General features: G+C 51.6%; 1 protein-coding gene across 3 annotated transcripts; it reads left to right on the top strand.

The window, feature by feature from the left end:
• Positions 1 to 26499, top strand: EIF3B (eukaryotic translation initiation factor 3 subunit B). Of its 3 annotated transcripts, XM_033193951.1 has the most exons (20): positions 1 to 825; positions 943 to 1129; positions 7062 to 7254; positions 9418 to 9537; positions 9845 to 9902; positions 10403 to 10531; positions 11130 to 11287; positions 12966 to 13097; positions 13178 to 13244; positions 13652 to 13698; positions 15717 to 15927; positions 18331 to 18403; positions 19241 to 19363; positions 21092 to 21170; positions 22250 to 22388; positions 23839 to 23964; positions 24593 to 24670; positions 25049 to 25157; positions 25308 to 25426; positions 26194 to 26499. In XM_033193951.1, the coding sequence occupies exons 1-19, from the start codon at positions 631 to 633 to the stop codon at positions 25409 to 25411; spliced, it is 2328 nt and encodes a 775-aa protein (XP_033049842.1). In that variant the 5' UTR covers positions 1 to 630; the 3' UTR covers positions 25412 to 25426; positions 26194 to 26499. The 3 variants fall into 3 exon arrangements, with proteins under 3 accessions (XP_033049842.1, XP_033049841.1, XP_033049840.1); XM_033193950.1 differs by having other exon boundaries at positions 1 to 1129; positions 26199 to 26499; XM_033193949.1 differs by having other exon boundaries at positions 2 to 1129.
• The last annotated feature ends 1228 nt before the right edge of the window (positions 26500 to 27727 follow it).

Below are 27727 nucleotides of genomic sequence, written 5' to 3'. Positions count from 1 at the left end.
TTCTGTTTTTTGGAGTCGTCTGTCCTTTTGCCCCGTCAGTAGGCGAGTCCAAGTGTCAGACACCGACAGGGGGGACTTTAGTAACGTAAGCTAAACGGTTTGCCTAGCGAAAGGCTGAGACGCCCTGAGCAATCGCCTGTCGAGCCTCCACTCTTCCATGATAGTAACTGTTGAGCTAGAGGACATTTTCATCACATTCTGGATACTAAAATCATTTCTGGTCCCCGCCTTAGGCGTCACAAATAGTTCAGTCCCGCCCCGCAGCGTCCGACGGGAGAGGAAAGGGGGAGGCAGCCATGTTGGACGGAACCATCCGCTGCTACACGTGGGGTGGCCAATGCGCCCATGAATTTATTGATGGACAGAAACAACCTTGTTGAATGGAATTAAGCACTTTCTTGTCACAAGAATGTCCGTTTGGTGATTTGCGGACGCGGCTTGCGGATGCGAGTCCTCTCAGGGTCGTCGTGAGGCTCCAGGGCCTGGGTACACCCCCCGCCCCGCGGCCTTGGTACGGCCTCCCCGTCGCACGCACATGGCTGAGCTGTAGCCGGCGCGGCGCGCGGTGCGGCCTGGGAGAGTCGGAAGCGCGGCGGCCGCGGACCCCTGCGAGTAGGTAGTGTCGGGCCCATGCAGGACGCGGAGAACGTGGTGGTGCCCGAGGCGGCCGAGGAGCGCGCCGAGCCCGGCCAGCAGCAGCCGGCCGCCGAGCCGCCGCCAGACGAGGGACTGCTGCGGCCCGCGGGGCCCGGCGCTCCGGAGGCGGCGGGGACAGAGGCCTCTAGTGAGGAGGTGGGGGTCGCGGAGGCCGGGCCGGAGCCGGAGGTGAGGACCGAGCCGGCGGCCGAGGTAGAGGCGGCCTCCGGCCCGTCCGAGTCGCTCTCGCCGCCGGCAGCGGAGGAGCCGCCTGGGTCGCACGCTGAGCCCCCTGTCCCGGCACAGGGCGAGGCCCCAGGAGAGCAGGCTCGGGACGAGCGCGCCGACAGCCGGGCCCAGGCGGCGTCCGAGGACGCGGGAGGAAACGAGGGCAGCGCGGCCGAGGCCGAGCCCCGGGCGCTGGAGAACGGCGACGCGGACGAGCCCTCCTTCAGCGACCCCGAGGACTTCGTGGACGACGTGAGCGAGGAAGGTGAGGGCGCCCGGGGCTGGGCTGGCGAGCGGCGGGGGAGCGTGGCTGAGGTTCCGGAGGTGGGAGATGTCCTCGGGCTGTGCCACTGGTTCGTGCAGAAGTTCCAGCGAGGGTGTCCGTGTACTCCTGGGAAGCCACCGAGGGAGGGGTTCCCGAGTGCCCTAGAGGCGTTCTGAGACCCTAGCGCCTCCCCTTTTCTTTCCTAAAAAGGGGGACAGGATGGAGCTAACTTCAGGAGCCGGGGATTTGCATGACAACCAGAAATCTGAGAGAGTGGGAGAGGGCACACGGGGTACTCTGTTTTGGCTGGGTGTGCTGTGAGTGTAGCAGCTGGGGTTACGGCAAAAACCGAAGACCCGGTGTCAAGTTTGCGGGTCTGCATGTCCAAGCTAACCAGTCACCTCCCAAGGTCTGGATCGGAGAACAAGTTGTCGCAGAGCCGGTGATTTTGTCCTCCTGCCCCGCACAATTGTCCATCTCCAGAGACATTCCTAGTGGTACAGGCAGACCCTGTCAAATTCCAGTTAGTTCTCCTTTATCCCCTCTGCTAAACCTGTAAGGCGAGTTATTTTTCCAGGTTTTAATATTGTTGATAACAGCCTGCTTTGCCTTCATCTCAACCTTGATTGGGTTTACAGGCATATTTCGGCTTCCTGCCTCAGAGAGCTCTTTTCCTAAAGTGACTTCTGATGAGAGCTGGTCTCATTTGTTTTTCTTTTGTTTTTAGCCCTCTTAAGCCTTTAAGTTGAGAAACAGATCAGCCTCTGCGGATTGGCTAAGTTAATACTGGAGTGAGAAAAATAAAAATACCCTTGCTGACGTAGCCAGATATACACCAAGACAATTTAGGGAATAACGTGGAGTTGCCAACTTATAATTGAAACGTTTTTTTAAAAGGCTATCAGAAATACAAAAATCAGCCAGGTGTGGTGGTGCACACCTGTAGTCTCCAGTACTTGGGAGGCTGAGGCACGAGAACAGCCTGAACCCAGGAGTGGAGGTTGCAGTCAGCCAAGATCCCACCACTGCACTCCAGCCTGGGTGACAGAGTGAGACCCTGTCTCAAAAAGTGAAAAATTAAAAAATAAAAAGGCTGTCAGTTACTGTGGCCATTATTATATTATACGTTTTTTTTTTCATAGAAGACATTTTAGCGTGAAAAGCAGGAAGAACACCACAAACTAATGAAGACTTTGGGAACATCTAGTCTGCACCCCTCAGTCCTGAGGAAACGTGTCCCTGAAGGTGGAGTAGGCTGCTGAGAATTCGCAGTGGGTCCGCTCTGCGTGGCTCACCAGACTCTCCTGCTCAGAACAGTGTTCTTTCTAACACTTACATTGTTGTTATAGTTTAAAATCAAAACTTTTGGTTTAATGATTATTTTGAGCCCTTGGATATTCTGCTATTTTTTAAAAAGTATTATTTGAGCCCATCGAATTCACAGATTTCTAATATGTAAGTTATTTCTGGAATTGGGAAGAGTTAGAGGATGCTAATATGACCACAAGGTTGGCCAGACTGGGTGATGACTATGGGTCCTCAGGGGGCCCACGTGGCCCTGAAGGTGCAGTGTTGGCCAGAGTGACAGGTGAGGCATCTGGTCCTGAGGACTAAGGCTCAGCAAGCAGGCTTTGTCATGGCCCGCCTGGTTGTGGTAACGCAGGTGGGTTGTGTGCATTATGAGAAGAGCTGCCCTTCAGGGTCAGTGTGCAAGATAGTATATGAGTGTGTCAGTTCTTTCCAGAAGGGCCGAGTCTTCCAAGGAGCAGACCAAAGGTGGCCCGGAGTCCCTGTCTTGCCTTCTTATTTTTTTGGTGCAGATTAGCATCTCAAACTGTAATCATCCTTTCAGTTTAATGTTTCAGCTGATCAGGATTTTAACTCTAAATGTCTTTTTTGCATTATTAGCTATTCTTTCTGTTTGCTATTTAGTGTTGAGAATTGTTCTCTTCTTTTTTTCCTGGAGACAGGTTGGGAATCTGTGAGCCACGTGTCACCGATGCTTGGGCCGAGAGTGATCAAGGCGATGTGTCTTCATGGTGTAGTTACTTCATTTGTTTCCTTCCTAGGTGTGGGCTGGTTCCCCTAGACTAGACGCTTTGAGCTTGTGGGAAGGAGTACGCAGTGTGTGTAAAAGCTAAGCTTTTTATGGCAAGCCTTATAAATTCAGATCAGGCTTGTCAGGCCATTTAATTGTATGGTAAGTGCTTTAGAAGTTACCCCGGGATTTGACTAGTTTCCATAGCAGGGTGTCCGGCACTGCAGTGACTGGCAACTGCCTTTTTCCCTTTTTTTTGAGACGGAGTCTCGTTCTGTCACCCAAGCTGGAGTGCACTGGCCAGATCTCAGCTCACTGCAAGCTCCGCCTCCCGGGTTCACGCCAGTCTCCTGCCTCAGCCTCCCGAGTAGCTGGGACTACAGGCGCCTGCCACCTCGCCCGGCTAGTTTTTTGTATTTTTTAGTAGAGACGGGGTTTCACCGTGTTAGCCAGGATGGTCTCGATCTCCTGACCTTGTGATCCGCCCGCCTCAGCCTCCCAAAGTGCTGGGATTACAGGCTTGAGCCACCACGCCTGGCCCTTTTTTTTTTTTTTTTAAATCTCTTGTTCCTCTCAATTTTAGCATCTTTGAAAATAAAATGGAGATTATTTTTTAAGGTAGCATTTTCAATATTTCCTTTTTTTTTTTTTTCTTGAGATGGAGTCTCACACTCTGTTGCCCAGGCTGGAGTACAGTGGCTCACCGCAGCCTCTGCCTCCCCAGTTCAAGCGATTTTCCTGCGTCAACCTCCCGAGTTGCTGGGATTATAGGCACCCATCACCACTCCTGGCTAATTTTGTATTTTTAGTAGGGATAGGGTTTCACCATGTTGGCCAGGCTGGTCTCGAACTCCTGGCCTCAAGTGTTTTGCCTTCCTCAGCTTCCCAAAGTGCTGGGATTAGAGGCGTGAGCCACCATGCCTGGTTAATTTTCAATATTTCTGAAAGTGGTTTTTTTTTGGTGGGTGTTTTTTTTTTTGAGACGGAGTCTTGCTCTGTCGCCCAGGCTGGAGTGAGCCACCATGCTCGGACAACTTTTGAGAATAAATAAAGCGAAGAATATTTTCTGACATCTGCACATTTAGTATGTTGAAATTATTATTATGTTTCGAGATGGAATCTCACTCTGTCGCCCAGGCTGGAGTGCAGTGGCGCAATCTTGGCTCACTGCAACCTCCATCTCCCGGGTTCAAGCAATTCTCCTGTCTCAGCCTCTCAAGTAGCTGGAATTACAGGCGCCCACCACCATGCTTGGATCTTTTTTTTTGTTTTTTTTTTTGAGACGGAGTCTCACTCTGTCGCCCAGGCTGGAGTGCAGTGGCCGGATCTCAGCTCTGCAAGCTCCGCCTCCCGGGTTTTCGCCATTCTTCTGCCTCAGCCTCCCGAGTAGCTGGGACTACAGGCGCACGCCACCGCGCCTAGCTAGTTTTTTTGTATTTTTTTAGTAGAGACGGGATTTCACTGTGTTAGCCAAGACGGTCTTGATCTCCTGACCTTGTGATCTGCCTGTCTCGGCCTCCCAAAGTGCTGGATTACAGGCTTGAGCCACCGCGCCCGGCCTTTTTTTTGTATTTTGATTAGGGACAGGGTTTCACCATGTTGGCCAGGCTGGTCTTGAACTCCTGGCCTCAGGTAATCTGCCTGCCTTGGCCTCCCAAAATGCTGGAATTACAGGTGTGAGCCACTAAGCTTGGCCCTGTCCTAAATTCTGACTGTGATGCTTTCCAAACGCCCTGCAAGGCATTTCATCACATTGAGGACAGCTTCACGTACCACTAAGAAAAAAATACTGTTACTTAAATTCTGTGGGCATGGCAGCTCCCACCTGTAGTCCTTCCTACTTGGGAGGCTGAGGCAGGAGGTTTGCTAGAGCCCAGAAGTTCGAGGCTAGCCCGGGGAGCATAACAACACCTGTCTCCTAAAAAAAAAAAAAAAAAAAAGCTGTTTCAGGAACTTGTATATTCTCCAGTCTCCTAGTTTAAGTGCAGGTCTCTGCCCTGATAGTGTTTTTCTAAAAGGCTGTTTGTGATATAATAAGAAATGTGTATTTGGGCTCTGCCCTGGTTCTTGGCACACAACGTCTAAACGCTTGGAATCTCCAAAGTGATAAGTGTCTTTTTGTTTTTTTTTTTGAGGCGGAGTCTCGCTCTGTCGCCCATACTGGAGTGCGGTGGCGCAATCTCGGCTCACTGCAAGCTCCGCCTCCCGGGTTCACGCCGTTCTTCTGCCTCAGCCTCCCGAGTAGCTGGGACTACAGGCGCCCGCCACCTCGCCCGGCTAGTTTTTTGTATTTTTAGTAGAGACGGGATTTCACCATGTTAGCCAGGATGGTCTCGATCTCCTGACCTCGTGATCCGCCCGTCTCGGCCTCCCAAAGTGCTGGGATTACAGGCTTGAGCCACTGCGCCCGGCCTCCTGTTAGTGTCTTTTTGTAGACAGGTAAGATGATTGATGGCTGGGGCTCCTTGCCAGGAAACCAACCATGTGATTAGAGGGCGAGAACTTTTAGGTCTCCCCCTGCCCTCCAGAAGGAAGAGGGCTGAAAGTTGAGTTGATCACCAGTGCTCAGTGATGTCATTAATGTACACCTATGTAATGAGATCTTCCTAGAAACCAAAAAGGACCAGGTTCCGGGGGCTCCACGTAGCGGGACAGGTGGAGGCTCCTGCAGGGTGGCGGCCTGGAGAGCACAGGGAGGCTCTGCGCTTCTCCTCCATCTGCCTCTTCGTCTGTATGCTCTGTAATGTCCGTTATAATAAGCTGGCAAGCTTAGCTTCCTGAATTCTGTAAGCTGCTGTAGCAAATTAATGGAACCCAAGAAGCGGGGGGTAGTGGGAGCTCTGCTTTGTAGTCTGTTGGTCAGAACTGGAGGTGACAGCCCACTACTTGCGATTGCCGTCTGAAATAGCCGCCAGTCTTTGGGACTGAGCCTCCAGCCTGTGGGATCTGGTGCTGATTCACGGTAGATAGTGTCTGAATTGGATTAAGTTGAGGACACCCAGATGGCAGCCCCTGGAAAACTGCTTGATGTGGGCCCCACATCTGGTGTCAGAAGTGTTGTGTTGAGTGTTGTGTGAGTAGGAAAAACACTTTGTTATTTCCTTGTCTCCTGCAGTTCAGCTGTTTATCCTTGGAGCTTTTTAACATAAGGAATATTGGGCAAGGAGTTGTTCTGGACAAAGGTGCCGGTGATGGGCTGTTTGCAGTGGAGAGAGGTGGGGAAGCTCACCCCAGGCGTGCTTCCTCTTTGTTTTTTTTTTCTTGATTCACTTGTGAATGGCCATCCAGTTCACGGCCTGAAAACATGAAAATCACTGGGAACAGGAGGTGGGAGAAGAGTTTACTACTTTCATCCCAATTCACTCGAAAGAGGTTCCTCCTTGAATAATTTCTAGTAATTTGTATTCACAACACAAATGTGCTGTAAATAGATTGAGCATTTAAATATTTACTTGTTTGCTGAAATCTTCTGTAAAAAGTCAGTTTTCACTGACATTGGGATGGGATTCTGCCTGGACGTTGCTAGAAACGTTTCAAAACCTAGGGAGCTCTGGAAGCTGTAATAATGGATATTCTTTAGATTGTCGTCTTCATTTGCATTTTGCATTGTTAAAAGCTTTTTGTTGTTATTCTCTTGTAGTCTTTGGTTATTGCCAGAACTTAATTGACCTATCTTGACTACATTTCCATCAAAGGGAGAGGGGAGCGTTCCAGTCCCCGCCGCGCTTGTGTTTAAAATCTGAACCAAGCCAGGGTTGGGATTTCTTTTGCTCATAGTGAAAGCATTTAGACGATTCATTGCCTCTTCTTGGAGACTTGTTTAGTGTGCTTAGTTAATGTATTAATATTTTTCTTGGTAAAAATGATCATTTGAAAAATCTCTCTCTGGTTCAGAATTACTGGGAGATGTCCTCAAAGACCGGCCCCAGGAAGCGGACGGAATCGATTCGGTGATTGTAGTGGACAATGTCCCTCAGGTGGGACCTGACCGACTTGAGAAGCTCAAAAATGTCATCCACAAGATCTTTTCCAAGTTTGGGAAAATCACAAATGATTTTTATCCTGAAGAGGATGGGAAGACTAAAGGGTGAGTGTTCTCCTGTTGGAGAAGTCTCATCTGTGTCTGGCACGTCGTGATGAGGGAGTGTTGCAGGAGCTCCCTGCAAACACAGCTCCTGCCTCACCCAGGCATGTAGGCCGTTCACTTCTTCAGGCCGCCCTCAACTGGAAGCTCTCCAGAGCAGTGAATGAGAAGATGATAAAGTTTAAGTTAAGGTTTTAAAGTTTTTTAAAATTACCTAGAATAGACCAGCATCGTGGCTTACGCCTTAACTCCCAACACTCTTAAAGCCTGAGGCCAGGAGTTGGAGGCTGCAGTGAGCTATGATAACGTAGCTGCACTCCAGCCTGGGTGACAGAACAAGACATCTGCCTCTAAAATAAATAAGTGAAGTAAAAACTAACTAGAATAGTTTTAGTTTCTAGAAAAATTATCAAATGCAGGTAATGCTGCTGCATTTTCTGTGTTGGGCAGTCAGTTGAGGGATGGCCTCTTGACCCTCAGTTACTCATGTTACAGTGAAACATTCTCTGAGGTCCTTTCTAGTCTTGCCTGTGATACACAATATTAGACCTTTTTTTGTTTTTTTTTTTTTGAGACAGAGTCTCACTTTATCGCCCAGGCTGGAGTGCAGGGGCCAGATCTCCGCTCACTGCAAGCTCCACCTTCCGCGTTTACGCCATTCTCCTGCCTCAGCCTCCGAGTAGCTGGGACTACAGGTGGCCACCACCACGCCCGGCTAGTTTTTTTTTTTTTTTTTTTTTTAGTAGATGTGGGGTTTCACCGTATTAACCAGGATGGTCTCGATCTCCTGACCTCGTGATCCGCCCGTCTCGGCCTCCCAAAGTGCTGGGATATAGGTTTGAGCCACCGCGCCCGGCCTTTTTTTTTTTTTTTTTTTTTTCTTTTGAGACAGAGTCTTACTCTGTCACCCAGGCTGGAGTGCAGTGGCGTGATCTCGGCTCACTGCAAGCTCCGCCTCCCGAGTTCATGCCATTCTGCCTCAGCCTCCCAAGTAGGTGGGAGTACAGGTGCCCACCACCACGCCTGGCTGATTTTTTTTGTATTTTTAGTAGAGACGAGATTTCACCGTGTTAGCCAGGATGGTCTTGATCTCCTGACCTCGTGACCCACCTGCCTCAGCCTCCCAAAGTGCTAGGATTACAGGCGTGAGCCTCCGTGCCCGGCCTAGACTTTTTAATTTTTTTATTTTTATTTATTTATTTTTTTGAGACAGAGTCTCACTCTGTCGCCCAGGCTGGAGTGCAGTGGCCGGATCTCAGCTCACTGCAAGCTCTGCCTCCCAGGTTCACGCCGTTCTCCTGGTTCAGCCTCCCGGGTAGCTGGGACTACAGGCGTCCGCCACCTCACCAGGCTAGTTTTTTATATTTTTTAGTAGAGACGGGTTTCACCGTGTTCGCCAGGATGGTCTCGATCTCCTGACCTCGTGATCCACCCGTCTTGGCCTCCCAAAGTGCTGGGATTACAGGCTTGAGCCACCGCGCCCGGCCTTTTTGTTTTTTTTTTTTCCCTGAGACAGAGTCTCACTGTGTTGCCCAGGCTGGAGGGCAGTGGCGTGATCTTGGCTCACTGCAACCTCCACTTCCCAGGTTTAAGCAGTTCTCCTGCCCCAGCCTCCAAGTAGCTGGGATTACAGGCGTGCACCACCATGCTTGGCTAATTTTTGTATTTTTAATAGAGAAGGGTTTTGCCATGTTGGCCAGGCTGGTCTCCAATTCCTGACCTCAAGTGATCTGTCCGCTTTCGCTTCCCAAAGTGCTGGGATTGCAAGTGTGAGCCATTGCACCTGGCCAAGATTTTTTTTAAAACAGCTCTGGAGATAATTGATATACAATAAATCTGCATCGTTTTGAAGTATATAATTTAATAAATTTTGATGTGTACATGAAACCATCGCCACAGTAAAAATAATGGACTTTTTGATTAACTTTTCTGTAATTTATGATAACAAAACTGGAGACTTTGGATCTTCTGGTTAGGGTTTCCCTCACTTAGGAACTCCCTGGCTGTGGATCTGTCCCCCGTGTGACTGCCTTAGGTTCGAGGCAGGAAGAGCAGCACAGATACTCCTGGCACGGAGGGCTTGTCCATTGAGAGGAGTGGGGCAGGCAGCGCGTACCTGCCTAGCCTTACAGTGCGCGCGGGTGCCAACGGCCCTCTCTCGCTCAGGTATATTTTCCTGGAGTACGCGTCCCCGGCCCACGCCGTGGATGCTGTGAAGAACGCCGACGGCTACAAGCTTGACAAGCAGCACACGTTCCGGGTCAACCTCTTCACAGATTTTGACAAGTGAGTTCAGACTTGGCCACAAGGAAGTAGACGTTGACGTGCGAGTGAGCAGCTGTGTGTGCGTGGCTTGGTGCTTCTCAGTGGGTGCTGGTGCCTGTCAGGTTGTTCATGTCCTTTCTGGTCAGGCTGCCGCAGGGCCATTTCATAGCCCTGCCCCATGCTTCTGGCCTGCAGCACCCCTCTCCGTTATGCCAGTCACAGCCCTTGGCGTGGGCAGGCCAGAGCACAGAAGGGCCATGCTGGACCCCCACGGGTGCTCTTTCTAGTCATCAGGACGTGGGGCTCAGCAGTCTCCTTTCTCCTCCAGGTATATGACCATCAGTGACGAGTGGGATATTCCAGAGAAACAGCCTTTCAAAGACCTGGTGAGTGGCCTGAAACCTGCATCTCAGCGGTTTAAAGAAATGCTGCTGTGTGTGGTGGCTCACACCTGTAATCTCAGCACTTAGGGAGGCTGAGGTGGGAGGATGGCTTAAGCCCAGGAATTCAAGACCAGCCTGGACAACAAAGTGAGACCCCCCCTCTACAAAAAGTAAATAAATAACGTAAATTAGCTGGGCCTGGCATTCACCTGTTTTCCTAACACTTGGGAGGCTCAGGTGGGAGGATCACGTGAGCTGGGAGGTTGAGGCTGCCGTGAGCTATGATTGCGCCCCTGGACTCCAGCCTGAGCAACAGAGCGAGACCCTGTCTCAAAAAAAAGAGAAGAAATGTTGGATGGTGTCTTGACTTGAGGTTAGAGTGTGACTTGGGAGTTAAGGTATGGACTGAATTTGTCATATCTTTAAGAGCAATAGTTGTGAATGAGTGTTTAATTTAAATTAATGAAATGTTATATTCCTTGTCTTTTTTTTTGTTTTTTAAGGGGAACTTACGTTACTGGCTTGAAGAGGCAGAATGCAGAGATCAGTACAGCGTGATTTTTGAGAGTGGAGACCGCACTTCCATATTCTGGAATGACGTAAAAGACCCCGTCTCAATTGAAGAAAGAGCGGTGTGTATTTGCTGCTGCCGCTAGGGGCGGGGACTCACCTCTCCCGTATTTTCTTAACAAAGTGGAACTTTGTTTCTATCAGAAAACTGGGAGAGCAGGTGATGTTATGTTTTCTTTGAGATTACTTTCTGAAAACAACTTTTATTCCTCTTCCAGCTTTAAAGTAAATCCTGAGAAGTGAACAGGCTTTGTGTATTTCAGTTAAGAGTTTGTAGAATAGGCCAGGCGAGGTGGCTCACGCCTGTAATCCCAGCACTTGGGAGGCTGAGGCGGGCGGATCACGAGGTCAGGAGATCGAGACCATCCTGGCTAACACGGTGAAACCCCGTCTCTACTAAAAATACAAAAAATTAGCCGGGTGTGATGGCGGGCGCCTGCAGTCCCAGCTGCTCTGGAGGTTGAGGCAGGAGAGTGGCGTGAACCTGGGAGGCGGAGCTTGCAGTGAGCCGAGATCGCGCCACTGTGCTCCAGCCTGGGAGACAGCGAGACTCCATCTCAGAAAAAAGAAAGAAAGAGTTTGCAGAATAGATTCATTGTAGGAGGAGTGTTTGTGTTTGCCATTTTGTTGTATTAATGTTGGCACTGCCTTTTTCTGCAGAGATGGACAGAGACATATGTGCGTTGGTCTCCTAAGGGCACCTATCTGGCTACCTTTCATCAAAGAGGCATTGCTCTATGGGGGGGAGAGAAATTCAAGCAAATTCAGAGATTCAGCCACCAAGGGGTTCAGCTCATTGACTTCTCACCTTGTGAAAGGTAAGCTGCTAGAAAAAAGGTGATCTAGCTAATCCGGCTGTTGGAGTCTTTGCTTTTCACCCCATGCCAGCCTTCTACAGGTGGTCTTTCATTTTGCAGCATTTCAAACTTAGTAGAAAAATACAGGAGTAAGGAGAACGCTAGTATGCTTTTTACTGAGATCTCACATTCGGTTGCATTTACGTCGTCATCTCCTATACAGATATTTTTTCCTGAGCCATTTGGGAGTAATTGGAAGTAACATGTCCCTTCAGCCCCGAATGTGTATTCCTAGAAATAGGATTTTGTTACCACGACCACAGTGCGGGTGCTGACTTCAGGGATTTAACATTTATTGAATACTTTAATGTATTGCCATATTCTGATTTTATTACTTGATCTAATAATGTTCTGTATAATATTTATTTTCCTGCAGTTCAGGATCTAGTCTAAGGTCACATGTTTTACAGATAAATTTTCCTGCCTCTGTCACCCAGGCTTGGCGCCACCCAGTGGCCCCATTGCAGGCTCATTGCAACCCCAGCCTCCCAGGGTCAGGCGGTCCTCCCCCCTCAGCCTCCTGAGTAGCTGGGACTACAGGCACACATCATGACATATGGCTAATTTTGTTTATTTTTTTGTAGAGATGGGGTGTCTCACTTTGTTGCACAGGGTGGTCTTGAACCCCTGGGGCCAAGTGATCCTCCTGCCTTGACCTCCCAGAGTGCTGGGATTATAGGTGTGAGCCACTGCACCTGGCTGAGCCGTGGTTTTTGATCTAGCTAATCCGGCTGTTGGAGCTCTGCTAGGGAAAGGGGCAGTTGTGGAAGGCAGTGTGAGGACGAGCTGGGACCACTCTGTTTTCGCCCTCACGGGTTGTGTCTGCCTTCCCCTCTGGTGTTGTAAGGGACCGTCTGTTACACACTTTGTGTGAACTGAGTGAGCAGGTGCAGTAGCTCCAGACAAACCAGCAGTCAGGTAAATCATGGCTGAGAGGAGCCCCCAGCCTCTGAAGTTTCCCATCAGACCTGTGCTGGCTTTCAAACTGGATGGGACTTTTTTTTTTTTTTTTTTTGAGACTGAGTTTCACTCGTTGCCCAGACTGGAGTGTAATGGCACAGTATCGGTTCACTGCAACCTCCACCTCCCGGGTTCAAGCTATTCTCCTGTCTCAGCCGCCTGAGCAGCTGGGATTACAAGTGCCTGCCACCATGCCTGGCTAATTTTTGTATTTTTAGTAGAGACAGGGTTTCACCATGTTGGCCATGGTTGGCCAAGCTTGTCTTGAACTCCTGAGCTTGGGTGATCTGCCTGCCTCTGCCCCCCAAAGTGCTGGGATTACAGGTGTGAGCCACTGCGCCCAGCCGTATTTTTTTACCTTGTTAGTCTTAATGAAACGTGAGTAAAGATAGAATTCCACACTGCACCTCCCTCTAGATCACTCAGCAGCCTTTTGTGTGGGGCTGTGAGATCTTTCTGTGCTGATCTTGGAGAAACCAGAGTGTCTGCAGTGTATTGACACCAGAATGAAGAAGCGCTGCTGCATCCCTCTTCTGCTTGGAACTCTTGGGGCCGGGCAGTGTGGGGTTAGGGGAGAGAGTTGATTCCACGAGTTCTGACCGCGTGTTCTGGCCGCACAGACAGACTGTGATCCTCTCGTGAGAGGAGGATAGCATACAGTGGGGCCCCTCTCTTCTAGGTACCTGGTGACCTTTAGCCCCCTGATGGACACGCAGGATGACCCTCAGGCCATAATCATCTGGGACATCCTTACGGGGCACAAGAAGAGAGGTTTTCACTGTGAGAGCTCAGCCCATTGGCCTATTTTTAAGTAAGTAGACCATTGTAATGAGCTCTGTAGCCTTTGTTTTTTCATTGGAATACCTTGGCACTTCTGTTTCTTCTTCTTAGGTGGAGCCACGATGGCAAATTCTTTGCCAGAATGACCCTGGATACGCTTAGCATCTATGAAACTCCTGTAAGTGGTCCCGGTGATGGAAAACGCCGCGTCCCATCCTTGCTTGTACCTGGGGTGTGGTGCTTTTCCGTATTTGTGCTAGAAGAGGAGGAGGAGGTTTCACAGATGCGTAGGAAAGTCTTGTCTCCCGTGCCTTTTTAACTAACCTTGCTTTGGGCAGAGCTCTTCAGTTACTCCTGCCCCCTTGGTGCAGCCGTGGGAGGTCCTGGATGGGCATTAATGCAGTGGGCTTCAGAACTGCAGTTCTCAGTGGCGGGTGGGTGGGTGGGTTCATTGTCATCCTCTGTGTGTGCTGCCCTTTAGGTAAACTCACATCAGACTCTGGTTTCATTTTGTAAAAAGTTAAGTGTGTTTCTGAGACACTGACATGATTTGACTCAACTTCAGCCTTCCTTTTTTTTGGGCAGTCTATGGGTCTTTTGGACAAGAAGAGTTTGAAGATCTCTGGGATAAAGTGAGTATTCTTATCAATTTGGTTTCTTCGTGTGTTCAGGCTGCTTAACACAATACCATAGGCAGGGTGGCTTACGACAGCAGCAGAGATTTCTTTCTCCCAGTTTTGGAGCTTGGGAACCCGAGGTCAGGGTGCCTGCAGACCGTCTGGTGAGGGCCCACCACCATCCTCATGCCCCTCAGTCCAGCCTTCCCTGAAGAAGGCCTCTGGGGCCTCTTCCGTAAAAGCTGTCATCTCATTCCCGAGGGCTTCACCCTCAGGACCTGCCACCCTCAAAAGGCCCCACCCCATGCCATCACCCAGGGGGTTAGAATTTCACCCTGTGAATTCGGAGGACACAGACATGGTCCATTGCAGTTGGTTTCCTTTATTTGCTGTCTCTCCTTTAGCACTCAGCTTTTTTTTGTTGTTAAAGAGACAGTCTTGCTCCGTCACCTAGGCTGGAGTGCAGTGGTATGATCTCCACTCACTGCAGCCTCCACCTCCTGGGTTCAGGTGATTCTTCTGCCTCAGCCTCCCGAGTAGCTGGGACTGCAGGTGTCCACCACCATGCCTAGCTAATTTTTGTATTTTTCGTAGAGACAGTTTCACTGTGTTGGGGTTTCACTGTGTTGGCCAAGCTGGTCTTGGAACTCCTGACCTCAAGTGATCCGCCCGCCTCAGCCTCCCAAAGTGCTAGGATTACAGGCATGAGCCACCACACCCGGCCATTTGTAAATCTTTTTTGAGATGCAGTCTTGCTTTGTTGCCCAGGCTGGAGTATAGTGGTGCGATCTCGGCCGACTGCAAGCTTCGCCTCCTAGGTTCAAACGATTCTGGTGCTTCAGCCTCCCGAGTAGCTGGAATTAACAGGCGCACCACCACCACACCTGACTAATTTTTTGTGTGTTTTAGAAGAGACGGGGTTTCACCATGTTGGCCAGGCTGGTCTCGAACTCCTGACCTCAAGTGATCCGCCTACCTGCCTCAGCCTCCCAAAGTGCAGGGATTACAGGTATGAGCCACCGCGGCCAGCCTAAGGTGAGTTTGTTCTGGATGCCAGGATGGAGGCTTGGGTCGATGGGCAAGGCTGCTCAATGCTGGGCCCACCACCCTCGAGGCACCACTTCAGTGACCCCTTTCCTGTGCCCAGAAATGAATCTTCAAGGCCAGAGCCTTGAGTCGGCTTCCTTCCATTTACCTCGTCTTTGACCTAGAAACGGGGGGAGTTTCCAGCCTTAAGGAAGAGAGGGGACTCTGCTTAGGCGAAAGGTTTTCCTGTTGCTCTTCTGTCTGAGGCAGAGTTTGGGGAGCCTTCAGCTCATTTTCACCATCACAGAATGGGCACATTTTTGTTTATCGGAAAACTTGGTACTGGTCAGTATTACAGCAGTGAACTACCAGCAATCCAAGGACACTGACGTTTCTTCTTTCATTTTTACATTCTTGGGCAAAATTATGGCTTATAAAATGAAAAGACTAGGACGCTGGTTCTCAGTAAATGCAAAATAGCACGTAGTGTGTATAGAGCTGTTTTTCATGTAGGTGAGCTCAGAAACCGTTCTTACAGCAGCGGTTCTAAGGAACCTTAGACCTTCTGTAGAGAGGTTGATACAGTGGAGGGAGTTGCCCTTTTTCTTGTTCATTCATTATACTTGATTTGCCGTTTTCCCCATTTGCACCTTAATTAATCTTCAGATGACATAATAGCCAGATCCACCAGCCTACAACTTACTTGCGTCAAAGCAGCAGTGTGCAGTGTCTTAAGAGTGGGCTGACAGAGCGCAGCTGGAGTCCCTATGAGTCTGTGCGTGATGGTGGGGTTGCTAATACTCTGTCTGCATTCATTCCCTGTCACAGTGAGCGCGGTAGTGCCCCAGGGTCCTGACGAGGACCTGTGAAGCTGCGCGGCGGGAGTGCTCAGCGTCAGTTACGACAGCATTGAGCTTCTCTATAGCAAATGAGTTGTTTTATTTTCTTCTGCTTTTCAGTTTCATCACTTGGCCTTTGCTTTAGCGTTTTATTTTCCTGTTGTGCAGAGACTTTTCTTGGTCTCCTGGTGGTAACATAATCGCTTTCTGGGTGCCTGAAGACAAAGATATTCCAGCCAGGGTAACCCTGATGCAGCTCCCTACCAGGCAAGAGATCCGCGTGAGGAACCTGTTCAACGTGGTGGATTGCAAGCTCCACTGGCAGAAGAACGGAGACTACTTGTGTGTGAAAGTAGATAGGACTCCAAAAGGCACCCAGGTATGTAGATTCCCTCGGGAACTGGCGATTCCTTATCCTGAGCTCTGAAGTGGCCACCGTATTGTTTGGAGGTTGTTAATGGATTTTGTTTTGTTTTGTTTGAGACGGAGTCTCGCTGTCACCAGGCTGTAGTGCAGTGGCGCGATTTCGGCTCACTGCAGCCTCCACCTCCTGGGCTCAAGCAATTCTCTTGCCTCAGCCTCCCAAGTAGCTAGGACTACAGGCGTCCGCCACCAGGCCCAGCTAATTTTTGTATTTTTAGTAGAGACAGGGTTTCCTCATATTGGCCAGGCTGGTCTTGAACTCCTGACCTCAGGTCCACCCACTTCGGCCACCCAGAGGGCTGGGATTACAGGCGTGAGCCATTGTGCCCAGCTGAGAATACTATTGTCTTTCTAAGCACAGAAAGTAGTATACTCAGATTTTTTTTTTTTTTTTTGGTGGTTGATCATTTAATATTTATTTTATCAAAAATATTGCCTGAGTTGGCCAAGTGTAGTGGCCCATGCCTGTAATCGCAGTATTTTGGGAGGCCGAGGTGGGCAGATCACGAGGTCAAGAGATTGAGACCATTCTGGCACACATGGTGCAACCCCGTCTCTACTAAAAGTGCAATAATTAGCTGGGCATGGTGGCGCGCGTCTGTAGTCCCAGCTACTCGGGAGGCTGAGGCAGGAGAATTGCTTGAACCCAGGGGCCAGAGGTCGCAGTGAGCTGAGAGATTGCTCCACTGCACTCCAGCCTGGCGACAGAGCCAGACTGTCTCAAAAAAAAAAAAAATTCCTGAGTTTTCCCTCTAATGTAAGTATTCCTCTTTCTTTTTTTTTTTTTTTTTTTTTTTCTTTGAGACGGAGTCTTGCTCTTTTGTCCGGGCTGGAGTGCAGTGGCCGGATCTCAGCTCACTGCAAGCTCCGCCTCCCGGGTTTTACGCCATTCTCCTGCCTCAGCCTCCCGAGTAGCTGGGACTACAGGCGCCCGCCACCTCACCCAGCTAGTTTTTCGTATTTTTTAGTAGAGACGGGGTTTCACTGTGTTAGCCAGGATGATTTCGATCTCCTGACCTCGTGATCCGCGCGTCTCGGCCTCCCAAAGTGCTGGGATTACAGGCTTGAGCCACCACACCCGGCCTCCTCTTTCTTTTGTGTTAAAAAAGTTTTAGTTGATATGTAATTCACATGCCGTAAAACACCCCTTTAGAGTGGCGAACTGGTTCAGTGGCTTTTCGTGTGTTCAGAGTTGTGCAGCCACCACTGCTCATTTCAGAAGGTTTTCATCGGCTGGGTGTGGTGGCTCCCCAGGGTGGTAGGGAAGATAGCTTGAGGCTAGGAGTTTCAGACCAGCGTGGGCAACACAGGGAGACCCCATCTCTACAAATAATTTTTTTTTTTTTTTTGAGACGGAGTCTAGCTCTCTTGCCCAGGCTGGAGTGCAGTGGCCGGATCTCAGCTCACTGCAAGCTCCGCCTCCCGGTTTCACGCCATTCTCCTGCCTCAGCCTCCCGAGTAGCTGGGACTACAGGCGCCCGCCACCTCGCCTGGCTAGTTTTTTGTATTTTTTAGTAGAGACGGGGTTTCACCGTGTTAGCCAGGATGGTCTCGATCTCCTGACCTCGTGATCCACACGTCTCGGCCTCCCAAAGTGCTGGGATTACAGGCTTGAGCCACCGCACCTGGCCTTAAATAATTTTTAAAAGATAAAAGATAAGAAATGTTTTCATCACCTTACAAAGAAACACCATGCCTATTAGCAGCTTCTCTGCCCAGCTCCTGGCATCACGAATGTCAGCGATTTCCCTATTCTGGACACACAGCTGGAATTGGATAGTATGCCGCCTTCTGTGTCTGATCTCCTTCACGTAGCTCAGTGTTCCCATGGCTGGTCCACGGTGCTGAGTCTGAACAGTAATCTCTTGTCTGGTGGACCACGTTTCTTGGCCTCCTTCCTTTGTTGATGGACATCAGGACAGTTTCCCCTTAGACTCCTGGAGTAGGGCAGGACTTCTTGAAGGTTATGGCTACAGGACACCCCACTGTCTGAAATGGTCTAACCAGCCCTATTGGTGCGCCTTTATGGCCCTCGGGATCCTGGTCCGCAGGCTGCAGTGAGGACCCTGGGACTGTTTGTGCTGAGTGTGGCGAGCAGGGCAGCTCCTGGAGGTGGGATCTGGGTCAGAGTTACTTCGTGCATGTCCAGTGGCTGCCGGTAGACGTGGTGCGGGCAGTTACCCTCCTACTGAACCGTCTTCCATCCTGAGGGCTGTTTCTTTCATCACTGCAGATGCTCGTGTGTGTGAACCAAGCGTGCACACTGAATCTTTCGTTGTGAAGTTGACTTTTGATTTAAACCTTTGTCTCATATTTTCACTGTCCAGAATGTCACCCTTTCCCCCTTTTTTTTAAACAGGGTGTTGTCACAAATTTTGAAATTTTCCGAATGAGGGAGAAACAGGTACCTGTGGATGTGGTCGAAATGAAAGGCAAGTTGTATTTTAGTCACTTTGAGGTGAATGGGACCTCTGTGCGGTTTTACTCTTGGCTTTTAACACTTCCATGCGAGGGATTGTCTGAGCAGTGGAGTCAGGACTGTGAGCCCGCACCATGAGTAGCCATTTCCAGGTCACAGAATGTGTTTAGAGCCTGGCCAATGTAGTGAGACCCTCTCTGTACAAAAAAAATTAAAAAATTAGCCAGGCGTGGTGCACAGCGGTAGTCCCAGCTGTTCCAGACACTGAAGTGGGAGGATCACTTGAGCCCAGGAGCAGGGGTTGCAGTGATCTGAGATTGCGCCCCTGCACTCCAGCCTGGGTGACAGAGCAAGACCCTGTCTAAAAAAAAGAACAAAGAGATTGAGCCTGTGTTCTGGTTTGGCTTTTTGTTTTGCCATGAAAAAGAGGAGGAAGGAAGGACAAAAATAGAGAGGTGAGAAAACGTGAAACCTGGCCACCTTTCCAGGTAGGAGAGTGGAAGTGAGGATCCCACTGTAGGTGCCACACTGGGTGCGAGGGAAGTGGCATCCACAGCTGCCCACGTCAGGCTCCTGCGGTCCCGTGTGGGCGTCCTGCCGTGGGGGTCCCGGTGTCCCGCTCAGGGAGAGAGCAGTTTCACGTAGGTCACTCCACACGAGTGGAAGCAGCTGTCTCTGAAACTCCAGGAATGTGTACCTTCCCTGCTGTTGCTTGCTCTCTGGTTCTTTTAATGAACTTTTAAACATTGGGGGATATTTCTCTGTGGTCGAGTAGTGAACATTTTAACTGATCAAGAGCATTGTGTTCTGAGTTGACCAAAAAGGGAGTGGTCTATTTTGTCGGTTTTAGAAACCATCATAGCCTTTGCCTGGGAACCAAATGGAAGTAAGTTTGCCGTGTTGCACGGAGAGGCTCCGCGGATATCTGTGTCTTTCTACCACGTCAAAAACAACGGGAAAATTGAACTCATCAGTAAGTAGCCTGGTCCCTTTCCTCTTCTAAACAGGTCAACATGGATGATGACTCAGTTTCTGCCCAGCAGTGAGCATTTGACTGGCCTAGGACCACTGTTGGGCAGGCTGGGACTCACCTGTGAGTGGGGCGTTGTGGGCTTGGCTGATGAAGTGAGCGATGGCCTGGAGGTGCTGCCTCCTTGTGGGGTGCTTCTCTGAGCCCCGTTGGGCCCTCACGTTTAAGCAAGTATTTCCAAGGCTTCCATTCTCTGCCATTGTCTGGAGTGAAGCTTTTTCCCTTCTGGCTATAGCTATTGTCCCTGTGCTCAGGGTCATTTCCTGTGGCCATGCTCCTGCCAGTCCCCAGTCTGAGTCGGGCACCTCTGACTAGGGTGTGCAGAGCTGTTGCACATGGCTGTGCCCTGCCCCCGTGCACCTGGTTCCAGGGGCGCCACACTGCACCCACCTGGGGCTCGCTCCTCACAGTGGTGCGGGGACGCTCTCCCGTCTCATGGTAGCTGCAGCCTGTGCCCTCAGCTCCTCACTTCATCGTGGGGTCTCTGCTCAGCATAGAGCCCAGTGCCCGTGGGGATTGAATGAGCCATTGCTTGTTGCTTCACAGGCATGGTGTGTGTTTGTGTGGCAGCTGGGAGGTGGTGATGGGCTGTGTTCCTCACCCACAGGACTCTGGCTGCCAGGTGCCCTCCTGCAGAGCCATGGGTTTGGCCCTGTACTTGGAAGGAGTTGGAATCTCCTGGCCACACCTTTCGCAGGATGATTCTGTGAGGAGTTTAGTTTTCACTTTGCTAGAGGTTGGCAGGGTGCGTGGAGCCCTCAGTTGGCAGTGGATCACAATTGGCTGTTTCATTAATTCCGGTTGATACAAACATACGGGCAGTTGCAGACTGTCCAGAGACTTGTGTAAGTCTTCTAGGTCATGAAACATAGACAAGCAGAGGCACCTTGTACCTTCCAAACAGGTAGTGTGGCATGCCTGTCCTGAAGTTTGGCATGGACTCTGTGGCCACCATGTGGGCTCCGTCCCATTCCCGTGGCTGTTGGGGTTTTCGTTTGTACAAGTCTGAGACCCCTGCCCCTGCTGGGGTGCACTGCCCTGCCCCGTCTCCTCCCCTTCTCCCCACATCAGCCTGCCCCACACCTCTTTTTTTGGATGTACCGCAGGCTGAGGAGAGAGAGGCCACAGGTTGTTAGCTCTGTCTGAGACGCAGGGAGCATATGCTCTGAGGGGGACTTGAGCCCAGCCCCAGCTGGCCTTCTCACCGCTCCAGCGGCTCTGCCTGGGATCCCTCCTGGAAGTAAGAGTTGGTACCTGGAAAGGTGATGACTAGTCAGTTTCAACAAGCATAGCTTATCCAAAGACGCCTTGTCGCTAGGAGAGTGGCTTTGGTCTTTCAGGGTCACTTATCTCTGACGTCTTCTCCCTGCTGGGGACCCTGCAGCAGCGAACATTTGCCATAAAGGGAATTCTTTGTCCAGCTACCTCAGGAAATAAGAGTCTTGTTTTGAAGTACCCCTGTTGTATCTTCTCTTTTTTTCCCGTTTAAAGTATGGATCATGACTCAGGGTACTTAGCGACGGACTTTGTAAAATTGTTTTCCGAGGTGGTTCAGCATTACTAGCTCTGCTCTCGGGGGCAGCTTGAGCTACAGCCAAGTCCTCCAACCTTGGCTGCCCCAGCACCGTGGAAGCCCTCGCAGCTTGTGATAGGCGCTCTCTTTCCTTTCAGAGATGTTCGACAAGCAGCAAGCAAACACCATCTTCTGGAGCCCCCAAGGGCAGTTCGTGGTGTTGGCGGGCCTGAGGAGGTAGGTGTATGTGCTCTGAGCCTGTCTGCCTTGTGAGCAGCACTCTGCCTGCTGTGGTAGAGACCCCTCAGGCGCCTGCACCCAGCTTCTTGGTAGAGGGAGTATTGTGCACTGAAAGGGTTACCCCGGTGTCAGTGGATGGGACTTTATTGAACCTTTGTGGACCCATGGCACTCCAGGACTTGGGCCAAGCCAGGACAGATTGAAATAAGGGCTCGTGCGGGGCGCGGTGGTTCACGCCTGTAATCCCAGCACTTTGGGAGGCTGAGGCAGGTGGATCACGAGGGCAGGAGATCGAGACCATCCTGGCTAACACGGTGAAACCCCATCTCTACTAAAAATACAAAAAATTAGCCAGGCTTGGTGGCGAGTGCCTGTGGTCCCAGTTACTTGAGTGGCTGAGGTGGGAGAATGGCGTGAACCCGGGAGGCAGAGCTTGCAGTGAGCTGAGATCGCGCCACTGCACTCCAGCCTGGGTGACAGAGCGAGACTCCGTCTCAAAAAAAAGAAGAAATAAGCACTCGCAGATACTTTCGTGAAGTGACCAGGCAGACCCGTCTGCGGGTTGTAGTTCTTTGTGGTTAAACAAGTGCCTTCCAGCAATCCAGTTACCACCCCCAGGGATTCAGTCCCATGTCTTCTAGCAGGAAGGGTATTCGTTACACAGCTGTGAGGCTGCCTTACCTCTGTGGTTTGTGTCATGTGCTGGTCTCAGCTGTGTTCCAGCAGTGTGTCAAAATCGTGGAGAAGCTTCCAGCTTAAAGAGTACCCTTTTGTTGCTGCTCTCCCTTGTTTCATTGTCCACGCTTGCTACTGTATTTTTGACGGCTTACTTAAGCCCCAGATAACATTTCCAGTAAAAATAATAGTGATGGCAGACGTGTGTACTACTCACCACACGCTCTGCATCTGTGACTTGGTACGTCTCACAGTGGCCACCGGAGGCTGTTGCCATGCTTGTTTCCATGTTAACGCCAAGGCTGGCTCCCTGGGGACCCCATGCCGCAGCACCTCTCAGGAGTGGGATGCCAGGAGGTATGCGTCTCCGTGAAGCCTGACGGTCCTGTCTGTCTCTGCAGTATGAATGGTGCCTTAGCGTTTGTGGACACTTCGGACTGCACAGTCATGAACATCGCAGAGCACTACATGGCTTCCGACGTCGAGTGGGATCCCACCGGACGCTACGTCGTCACCTCTGTGTCCTGGTGGAGCCATAAGGTGCAGGCCCGTGGGGCATAGCGTTGGCTTTGGATAGAAGCAGGGATTGCCGGCTGGCTGCTGACTCTGGTGCTGTCCTGGGACCTCGGGGAAGGGGCACCAAGCCTCTGTGTTTAACAGAAGCCTTGGCTGGTGTTTGTGGCAGGAGGAGGAGGTTCTGGGTTGTAGAAGAGGTGGCGCTGAGTGCAGGAGCAGCTCCTGCTCATGGTTGCAGGGCGGGTGGGGGTCTTACCCTGGGCCTGGGGACCCTTGAAAGGGAGTGAGAATGTGTCATACACAAGTGTTTTTCTGTAGAGCGGAGTCATTTCCTTTGAAGTCTGAACAAAGTTCCGTAACCGCAGACAATAAGATCTCTTTAGGGTCATTGGTTGAGTCCAGCTGCGGCGTTGCCCACAACTCTTATTCCAAAACTGCTGGTTAAGTTTGTCGAGGACTTGCAGTATTTAATGACTTGTAAAACATTGATGGAGGTATTGACAGTTGAACCAGTCCATGCAAATAGAGCCTGTGAGACCAAACTCGGGTAATTTTGTTTAATGAGATACAGAACTTTTAGGAGTATCAACTTCCCAAATATGACTACAAGTGTCTAGAGTTAGAAATCTTCACTTTGGAATCAGGATATGTTGATGGCAGCCTGTGTTCAGATACGTTGAGATGTCACTTCGGTGGGGCCCACCTCGACGCTTGAAATCACCTTAGGCCAGGCACAGTGGCCCACACCGGTCGTCCCAGCACTTTAGGAGGCAGAGGCAGAAGAATCACTTGAGCCCAGGAGTTTTGAGACGAGCCTGAGCAACAGCGAAACCCTAGCCCCATTTAAAAAAAAAAGAGAGACCTTTTAAGTTGTTGACCACTCCCCTTGAGGTATAAACAGTTAGCTCCCAAAATGCCGGGCCGCAACAAGATGTCTATGCCAAGAGCCAGTGAATGCATCCTCCTTCATGAGAGAGGCCTGCTGTGAAGATAGCGGAACCTGGCGGCGCGTAGTGATGCAGTTAGCCTGCATCCAGCACAGTTCACACCCAGCACAGTGCTCAGCACAGCTCCCACCCAGCACGGGGCTGTGTGGGCAGTGCATAGTGATGCAGTTAGCTTACATCCGGTCCCGCGTTCAGCACACCTTACATCTGGCATGGGATGCAGCGGCGCTCGGTGATGCAGTTAGCTTACATCCAGCATGGGGTTCGTGTTGCCAGCAAGAATGCTCAAGCCTGTGCTGTGATGAGCGCTGCTGCAACTGCTCTGTGCCCTGCACTCTGGGTCGATTGCTTCATTGAGGTGTCCTTCACTGACTGCCCACCTCCCCTGCTGTCAGCTCTGCACAGGCAGAGCTTTGTTTCCTTCACACGTGTCCCCGATACCCAGGACCTTGTGCAGCAAGTGACACAGTCACAGTTGTGGCTCTGCTGATCCCTCTGTGTTCTGGTGTGTCCCTGCCCTCGCCTAGGTGGACAACGCGTACTGGCTGTGGACTTTCCAGGGCCGCCTCCTGCAGAAGAACAACAAGGACCGCTTCTGCCAGCTGCTGTGGCGGCCCCGGCCTCCCACACTCCTGAGCCAGGAGCAGATCAAGGTCAGCATTCCCCCATCCCCACTGCAGGGCACTGGAGGCGATTGTGGCGTTGAAAAGTAGTCAGTTTTTTCTGTTATTGTTAGGGTGGTGAGTGGGGGATAGAAACATGACATTTGCAAGGATGCCTTGAAGAGATGCAGGAGCAGTGAGAAGTGAATGGGATAGAACAGCTCTAGGAGAGTAGCCTGAGGAGCAGTGAGAACTGAATGGGATAGAACAGCTCTAGGAGAGTAGCCTGAGGAGCAGTGAGAGCTGAAGGGAACAGAACAGCTCTAGGAGAGTAGCCTGAGGCCTTCATCTTGTTTAGGGGAGTTTTGCATGAACCCGAAGGGTAGATAAAAAGATACCAGGGCCATTAAAAAGTCCTGGTGGGAATAGAACCAGCTGGTCTGGGGTTTACATAATTGTGGTAAAATAGGCGGATGGTCTTAGGTCAGAGCGAAGAGGAGGGTTAAATCCCAGGAAGAAAGTCTCAACGGGAAAGACGGATGAAGGAGCGGGCGCAAGCACCCCTGGGAAGCTGTTCTATAAATGACCCTGGGTGTCACGTCATGTCGGCAACTCTGAAGAGTGCGTTTGTGCTCTTGCTTTGAATGTTAAATCCTGAGTGGTGGGTCTTTTGTTTCAGCAAATTAAAAAGGATCTGAAGAAATACTCGAAGATCTTTGAACAGAAGGATCGTTTGAGCCAGTCCAAAGCCTCAAAGGTGAGCCTTGTTCCCCAAAGGGAGGGCTGTGCTGGGACATCTGCCGTCACGGCAAAGCGGGCCCACATCAGGGCTGCAGGCGGCGCTGTGTGTGTGCTCAGAGTTGCTTCTGCCCGGAAGACACTGATTCTGTTTCTCCCCTAGGAGGGATGCAGTGGGGAACTGGGGCTGGCGCGGGGGCCTGGAGTTGCGACCTCACTGCTGCCTTGTGGGCGGGTGACAGTGTTGGGGGAAGAGTGAAAACGAATGGAGCGGCCATTCCTGCTTGAGCACCTCCAAATGCTGTCATCCTGGCACTGTCCACCTGGGTGTGGGCTCTTCGCGATGGGGAGGCACGTGTCTTACCAGTTCTGTGGCTTTCCCCAACCTCACGCATAGGAATTGGTGGAGAGAAGGCGCACCATGATGGAAGACTTCCGGAAGTACCGAAAAATGGCCCAGGAGCTCTATATGGAGCAGAAAAACGAGCGCCTGGAGTTGCGAGGAGGTAACGTAGAGATCCCTCAGTCACCAGGAGCTGGCCCTTCTGCCACCCACAGGCCCCGGTGCACGCGGACTCCCGGGCTCTTCCCACTGGCCTCGGTGGTGCCACCCGGCTTGTGCCCCCGTGGGTGACCTGCGCCCTTTGTCCCCTCAGGTGTGGACACTGACGAGCTGGACAGCAACGTGGACGACTGGGAAGAGGAGACCATCGAGTTCTTCGTCACGGAGGAAATCATCCCTCTCGGGAACCAGGAGTGACCTGGGAGCGCTGTGGTGAGCGTCTGCAGGGGGCGCGGCGGGGTCCCCGTTGGCTGCTCGCAGCTGCTTCTGTTACCCATCACGGAGAAAGCACCTTCTTTAAGGCAGAGGTGAAGCCCCAGCATCGTGTGCCCAGGGTTAGCTGACCCTCGTGTGAAATGTGGAGTCGGTGCCGACGTGGCCTCGACTGCTCCCTCTGACGGCATCGCAGATGATGCCTTTCAGGCCATGCTGGGTGAGGGAGAAGCCGTGGCCAGGTGCTGGGAAGTGCTAGGAAGGGGAGGGTGGCCATGCCTGGCCATTTCCTGAGGCTTGTGCTAGTGATGGCCGCGGTGTGTCCACCAGAAAGAAACGCTGGCGTGTGCAGCTGCAACTCTGGTTCTGGCAGTTCTGAGAGGAGCCTTCCAAGTCGGGGGCTGGGGAGCAGAGTGCGGGAGCTCCTGAGTCCTGGGGGCCTCTGCGCCTCACAGCACGGGCATGTGTGGGACAGAAGGCCCGTGGGATGCCTGAGGGTGGCCTGGTTGCTGTCCTCAGGGTGGGACCATGAGCGAGTAGGGGTGGCATATGGGCTCGGCTCTCTGTGGCCAGGGCAACTCCTGTTGTGGGACTTAACGTCAGCCCCAAGGCGATGTTCAGGGGGTCCCTCAGCATTTTGAGGTGCTGTTTAGGGCCGCCATGCTTGCCTGTCCAGGGGACAGACTGCACCCGCTGCTCCCGCACTGAGCTGGAGGACAGAGCATGAGCCGCAGGACAGAGCATGAGCCGCGGTTCCTCTGTTGCAGTGCAGCCATGTGTGGTGTGTGGAGCTGAGGCCGTCCTGCAGGAAGCCCGCGTGACTCCCGCCGCCTCCCCGTGCTCTCTGGCTCTGGACTGTGATCGCGCCTGGATTCTGCCATTGCGACACATTTTTGTGCCTTTCAGCCCCTGGTGTCTGCAGTGGGGTGTTTAAGGCACCCGCTTCCACTTCTTTCTTTTTTTTTTCTTCCGGAGACAGAGTCTCACTCTGTCGCCCAGGCTGGAGTGCAGTGGCCGGATCTCAGCTCACTGCAAGCTCTGCCTCCCAGGTTCACGCCATTCTCCTGCCTCAGCCTCCCGAGTAGCTGGGACTACAGCTGCCCGCCACCTCGCCCGGCTAATCTTTTGTATTTTTAATAGAGACGGGGGGTTTCACCGTGTTTGCGAGGATGGTCTCAATCTCCTGACCTCGTAATCTGCCCGCCTCGGCCTCCCAAAGTGCTGGGATTACAGGCGTGAGCCACCGCGCCCGGCCCACTTCTTTCTTGTTTGGAGTTTTCTGTCGGAACCACTGGTGTTGGCTCCGTAGACTCTTAGCAACGCCGCCGGCAGCACCTTCTGCGCCCAGTGATGTTTCCACGGTGCCTGTACACAGCTGAGCGGCGTTTCCGTTGAAGGATTTGCATCCCCATCGTGGGCAGTGCTGGACGTGTCCCGGAGACCCACCGGGAGGGCGCCGCCATGCCTCATACCCCCACCGTGCAGGTTGTGGCCGGTTTTCTCCACAGGTTGAACGTGGAAATAAAAGCAAACTTGTATGAAAAACCTGTCTTTCTTCTCTCTTTGAATGTAGTGACCTTGAACTTGGTGCCTGCCTCCCTCCCCAGTGTCAAGGGCCTGCTTGCCCAGCCAGACCTCCTCAGGGCACTGCCCTGTCCAGTCGTCACACACACTCGGCCACCCTGTGTCCAGCGATGCACTAGTCACACCACAGTCTCTTCTGTTGTGTTGTTTTCTGTGAAAGATGCTGGTCACTTTCCCTGGTGAGAACCATGTGACTTTCCCCTGGAGTTAGACATGTTGGGAAACTTGTATTGAGAATGGTCAGTTCTGCCCGTTTTTAAATTTTTAGACAGTCTCGCACTGTCGCCCAGGCTGGAGTGCGGTGGCACGATCTTGGCTCACTGCAACCTCCTCCTCCCAGGTTCAAGCGATTCTCCTGCCTCAGCCTCACACAGTGCTGGAATTGCAGGTGTGAGCCACCGTGCCCGGCCAGTTCTGCCCATTTTTATGCGGTCATCTTGAACTTGTTTCCTGTTGGGAAGGGAGCACATAAATTGGGGGAATTTCAGCCCCTCCTGTTTACAGTCTCACTTCCCAGCAGCACCTGTGACCCTGCAGTTTCGTCCACCTCTTTTCAACTCGTCAGACCTGAGGCAGCACTCAGAACTCACAGCCAAGGGATGTTTACAAACCTAAGGCAACGTTTGGAGACGGAAGGGCTGTAATTCACAGGGCAGAGGACCCAGGTGCCTGCCGCCCTGGAGGAGTGGCCTAGAGCCTCGGGTGCCACGGTCTCCT

The sequence above is a fragment of the Trachypithecus francoisi genome, unplaced genomic scaffold, assembly GCF_009764315.1.
Source record: "Trachypithecus francoisi isolate TF-2019V2 unplaced genomic scaffold, Tfra_2.0 Lachesis_group4, whole genome shotgun sequence".
In the NCBI taxonomy this organism is placed as follows: domain Eukaryota; kingdom Metazoa; phylum Chordata; class Mammalia; order Primates; family Cercopithecidae; genus Trachypithecus; species Trachypithecus francoisi.
The sequence above is the reverse complement of the archived record's forward strand: the minus strand, read 5'-3'. Positions and strand labels throughout refer to the sequence as shown.